This window comes from Myotis brandtii, unplaced genomic scaffold (genome assembly GCF_000412655.1).
Source record: "Myotis brandtii unplaced genomic scaffold, ASM41265v1 scaffold497, whole genome shotgun sequence".
NCBI classification, from domain to species: domain Eukaryota; kingdom Metazoa; phylum Chordata; class Mammalia; order Chiroptera; family Vespertilionidae; genus Myotis; species Myotis brandtii.
This window is the reverse complement of record NW_005368954.1, coordinates 631,746-637,321: the sequence shown is the minus strand read 5'-3', so window position 1 is coordinate 637,321 and position 5,576 is coordinate 631,746. Positions and strand designations below refer to the sequence as shown.

The 5,576-nt window shown below is 41.4% G+C and overlaps 1 protein-coding gene across 1 annotated transcript; it reads left to right on the top strand.

The window, feature by feature from the left end:
• Window positions 1-281: 281 nt before the first annotated feature.
• LOC102251944 (dystrophin-like) lies at window positions 282-5,011 on the top strand. The gene is given in 4 exon segments (XM_014548152.1): window positions 282-297; window positions 521-1,356; window positions 1,715-1,814; window positions 3,825-5,011. Coding segments are annotated over 4 exon segments (2,124 nt in total). The 3' UTR covers window positions 4,997-5,011.
• The last annotated feature ends 565 nt before the right edge of the window (window positions 5,012-5,576 follow it).

Here is a 5,576-nt window from a genome sequence, read left to right as displayed (position 1 = left end):
GTCACAGAGCTGAGGGTCTGCACAGGCAGAACCAGGGCCTGCAGCTCCAAGATGGCCTGGCTCAGGTTCCTCTTCAAGGCCAGGGCGTCTTCCATGGCGGCCTGAGTTTTGCCCCATTCATCTTGGGGAGGCTTCAGCATGTCCTGGAAGAGAATGTGGCCACCTTGCTTGTTTTGCAACTTTATGAGATGCTCACCACCCTCGAGGAAGAAGTGGCCCCCGTCCTCCATGGCCACATTGTTGCGGTGGAAATAGAAGCCCCAAGAGAGAGGAACTCCAGGATGGCATCGGGCAACGGCAAATTGCTGTCAGAGTATTGAATGCAACTGGGGAAGAGATAATTCAACAGTCCTCAAACAAAAACAGATGCCGGTATTCTACAAGAAAAATTGGGCAGCCTGAATCTTCGGTGGCAGGAGGTCTGCAAACAGCTGGCAGAAAGAAGAAAGAGGCTAGAAGAACAAAAGAATATCGTGTCAGAATTTCAGAGATTTAAATGAATTTATTTTCTGGTTGGAAGAAGTGGATAACATTACTACTATTGCACCTGAACCTGGAAATGAGCAGCAGCTAAAAGAAAAACTTGAACGAGTCAAGTTACTTGTGGAAGAGCTGCCCCTGCGCCAGGGAATTCTAAAACAATTAAATGAAACAGGAGGAACAGTGCTTGTCAGTGCTCCCATAAGCCCAGAAGAGCAAGATAAACTTGAAAAGAAGCTCAAGCAGACAAATCTTCAGTGGATAAAGATTTCTAGAGACTTACCTACAAAACAAGGAGAACTTGAGGCTAACATAAAGGATCTTGGACAGCTTGAAGAGCAATTAAATCATCTGCTTCTGTGGCTATCTCCCATTAGGAATCAGTTGGAAATTCTCAATCAACCAAATCAAAGAGGATCATTTGATATTAAGGAAACTGAAGTAGCAGTTCAAGCTAAACAGCCGGATGTGGAAGGGATTTTGTCTAAAGGGCAACATTTGTACAAGGAAAAACCAGCCACTGAGCCAGTGAAGAGGAAGTTAGAAGATCTGAGCTCTGAGTGGAAGGCGGTAACCCATTTACTTCAAGAGCTGAGGGCAAAGCAGCCTGGCCCAGCTCCTGGACTGGCCACTGTTGGAGCCTCTCCTAGTCAGACTGTTACTCTGGTGACACAACCTGTGGTTACCAAGGAAACTGCCATCTCCACACTGGAAATGCCATCCACCTTGCTTTTGGAAGTACCTGCTCTAGCAGATTTCAACCGGGCTTGGACAGAACTTACCAACTGGCTGTCTCTGCTTGATCGAGTTATAAAGTCGCAGAGGGTGATGGTGGGTGATCTTGAAGACATCAATGAGATGATCATGAAGCAGAAGGTATGGGCAAAACAGATAAAAGCTGACAGGGGTTTTTTTTTTAAGTGAAGATGTTCCACAAATCAATGTACTCTCCTCGAACATTTCCCACCAGTTTTTAGGCAGCTTTTCTCTGTCAGCAAACACACTACTGTGCTCTGTTCAGGCCAAGTATGAGCAAGGAAACAAATTAATGCAATTATCTAAAACAGCCACAAATTGAAGAGGAATAACACAAGGAAAAAAGCATAAACCTTACAAGAAAAGTTGGCTTAATTAAATTCACTAAACAACTGGTATTTTAAAAATCTATTTAATAACAAAGAAGTAGCTCAATTGAGCTGTTTACATTTAAACTGCTTGTTTTGGCACCCTGCAGCCATACTATATTACAGAATCAAATATAATCTGGGAATTGGTTATTCACTTCCAAGTTGTCCATGCCAATTTTCCTACTCCAATGATAAGGATAATTGAAAGTTAGCTATAAACACATGAAAAAAAGAAAGTAACAAAACATATATTTTAAAGTAACTTAGATCTTAATATTGGTATTTATGCAATGCCATACTCCAATAAACATGTTTTTAATACAAAGATTGCACTTCTAAGCCTCATTGAAATTTATTCTGCAAAATTATGACATCAACTAGAAACATAAGACTTCATTGATATAAATGTGGTTTACCTAGCTAGAACAAATATACCGTATGTCTTCTATATATCTGAATGAATAAAAAAGGTAGTTTTTGAAAGGTTTTATACACTATAGTTATTTCACTTGTAATGATTTTAAAATATTTTCTAAAGGCGTAATAAATTATACTGAAGCTATTGAGTCATTACAGAACCACTTTTTAAAGAAAAATAAAAACAAGGAGTAAGGCACACAAATTCCTTTTTAAAATAAATGTTAGTGATTCTACAGGAAAAAAAAAATAACCTGCATATAAAGTACCTAGAGCTTAGACCCAGAAGACCCGAATTAGTGGGCTTTCTTTGACATTTGCAAATGACATTATTGTGCTCAAATCATCCTTTGGATCTTGGTTTCCTCTTCTGGGTACAGGGCACACAGAATTCACATTCACCCTGTAGGATAGATATATGTGTACATAAAGATATATACATACTTTGTTTTCTACTGCTTTATAACAGGTATTAGTAACCATGATTTTCAGAAAAAGCTACTGAGGCTCATAGTCACACTCCTAGTAAATAATAGAGCAAAGATTCAAATCCAAGTTTGTTTGGTTCCAAGCCTGGGTTCTTACTCCATATAGGAGCATTAAATATAAATGTGGCTACCATTTGGTGATGTATAATACATATACTAGTACATATGTATATTGTATATCTAGGCTATGTCAGGCCCTATGCAAAACATTTTACATTTGCAGTGTGCTGATACATATAGAAACAAAAAGGTACATTATTGTACAATATTATGCTGAGTTACAGCAGTTCTTTCAAGACTATTACTAACCAGAGGAGATAGTAGGTTATAATGTTTAAAGCAAGGGCTTTGGAGTTAGATTATCTGGGTTCAAAGCTTGGCTCCACTACTAAAGCTGTGTGATCTTGGTTAAGTTACTCACCCTCCCTGAACCTGAGTTTATCTATCTGTACAATGTGGATAATAATAATACTATATGTTTTATAAGTTGTTGTGATGATTAAATTGGGTAGTATATGAAAGATCTTTCCACCTTGCCTTGCTTACTTCAAGTATTCAACTAATGTTAGTAATTAATACTAGGTTCTACAACAAACTCTATATAAATCTGCCTACTCATGCCATTTGAATCGTGCAAACTCTATCTCATATAATAATGTTATATGTAAATAAGAGTGTGTTTCCACATCTGCACCCCATGCTGTCTATATATATTATTGATTTCAGAGAGGAAAGGAGAGGGATAGAGATAGAAACATCGATGAGAGACAGACATCAATCAGATGGCTGCCTCTTGCACGACCCACTGGGGATTGAGCCCGCAACTAGGGCATGTGCCTGACTGGGAACTGAATGACCTTCTGGTTCATAGGTTGATGCTCAACCACTGAGCCACACAGGCCGGGCTCATCTTTATATATATTTTTGAAAAAACTGCTTCAGAAAATTTTTGTTCCCATGATGGGTAGGGGGGCTACAATACATGCATCTGTCTCTCCTGGAAGTTCTTTCAAATTCTAGTATTTGGTCTTCAAAAGACGGGAAGTTTGCCAGTATCTTCGTACTTAATCTGAAAGAGTTCCTAGTGGAGTTTAAATAAGAACTGAATTTCTCTTCCCTCCTTCCATATGGTTATAGGATAATCTTTCTGCCAAAATGTGTTGATACTGTAGGAGAAGCACCAGACAAATCTGGAGGTAGGAAGTTAATCACTTACATTGTGGGATTAATGAACACCACAGGCTGGTTTTAGCATTAAGACAGTGTGGTGGAAGGTTTATTAAAGAATGTTCTTTGGGAATTTGATTTGAAGAAATACATACGTGTTTGTTTTTGTTCTTTACCAGGTACAGGAGTCTGAAACACTTTAATTATGACATCTGCCAAAGTTGCTTTTTTTCTGGTCGAGTTGCAAAAGGCCATAAAATGCACTACCCCATGGTGGAATATAGCACTCCGACAACATCAAGAGAAGATGTTCGTGACTTTGCCAAGGTACTAAAAAACAAATTTCGAACCAAAAGGTATTTTGCGAAGCATCCCCAAATGGGCTACCTGCCAGTGCAGACTGTCTTAGAGGGGGACAACATGGAAACTCCTGTTATTCTGATCAACTTCTGGCCGGTGGATTCTGTGCCTGCCTCGTCCTCTCAACTTTCACACAATGATACTCATTCACGCATTGAACATTATGCTAGCAGGCTAGCAGAAATGGAAAACAGCAATGGATCTTATCTAAATGATAGCATCTCTCCTAATGAGAGCATAAATGATGAACATTTGTTAATCCAGCATTACTGCCAAAGTTTGAACCAGGACTCCCCCCTGAGCCAGCCTCATAGTCCTGCCTAGATCTTGATTTCCTTAGAGAGTGAGGAAAGAGGGGAGCTAGAGAGAACCCTAGCAGATCTTGAGGAAGAAAACAGGAATCTGCAAGCAGAATATGATCGTCTGAAGCAGTAGCATGAATACAAAGGCCTGTCCCCACTGCCATCTCCTCCTGAAATGATGCCCACCTCTCCTCAGAGTCCCCGGGATGCTGAGCTCATTGCTGAGGCCAAGCTACTTCATCAACACAAAGGCCGCCTGGAAGCCAGGATGCAAATCCTGGAAGACCACAATAAACAGCTCGAGTCCCAGCTTCATAGGCTAAGGCAGCTGCTGGAGCAACCCCAAGCAGAGGCCAAGGTGAATGGAACAACTGTGTCCTCGCCTTCTACCTCTCTTCAGAGGTCAGACAGCAGTCAGCCTATGCTGCTGCGGGTGGTTGGCAGTCACACTTCTGAATCCATGGGTGAGGAAGATCTTCTGAGTCCTCCCCAGGACACAAGCACAGGGTTAGAGGAAGTGATGGAGCAACTCAACAACTCCTTCCCTAGTTCAAGAGGACACAATGTAAGAAGCCTTTTACACTTGGCAGATGATTTGGGCCAAGTGATGGAGTCCTTAGTTTCAGTCATGACAGATGAAGAAGGGGCAGAATAAATGTTTTACAACTCCAGAAGAAAAAACAAAAACAAAAACAAAAAAAACACACACAAAAAAACCAAATTGGAAAGGAGGAAGTAAAACAGTCATTATTTGCTCTCTACCTGGAGCCATGAATCTCAGCCTCTTCTCACATGACTAGTCCACTCCTGCTCTCCCTCTACCAGGGTGAGCAAATGAGATCTTTGCCCTGGCTCTTTAAGAGGGCACCTAAGTCTCTTCCTGCTGGACAGAAATACTGCTGATTTTCACAGCCAGATGTTATATTCCTGCCTCTTCTCAGCTCTTGCACTCTGGGCTGGGGAGACAGGCATGGGGTTGAGATTCCTCACATCTCAGGAAAACCTTTGTAGCTGAGATATCCCTCTGGTTTCTCAGCAGCCACCTGTGAGTGCTGGGCCAGACTTTTTTCATCTGTGCCCTCCCTACCAGTCTTGATATGGCTTCTTCTCTAAATCCTTCATTATAAGACTACTAGAGGCCTGGTGCACAAAAATTTGTGCACTCAGGGGGGTCCCTCAGCCTGGCCTGTGCCCTCTCACAGTTTGGGACCCCTTGGGGGATGACCACCTGCTGG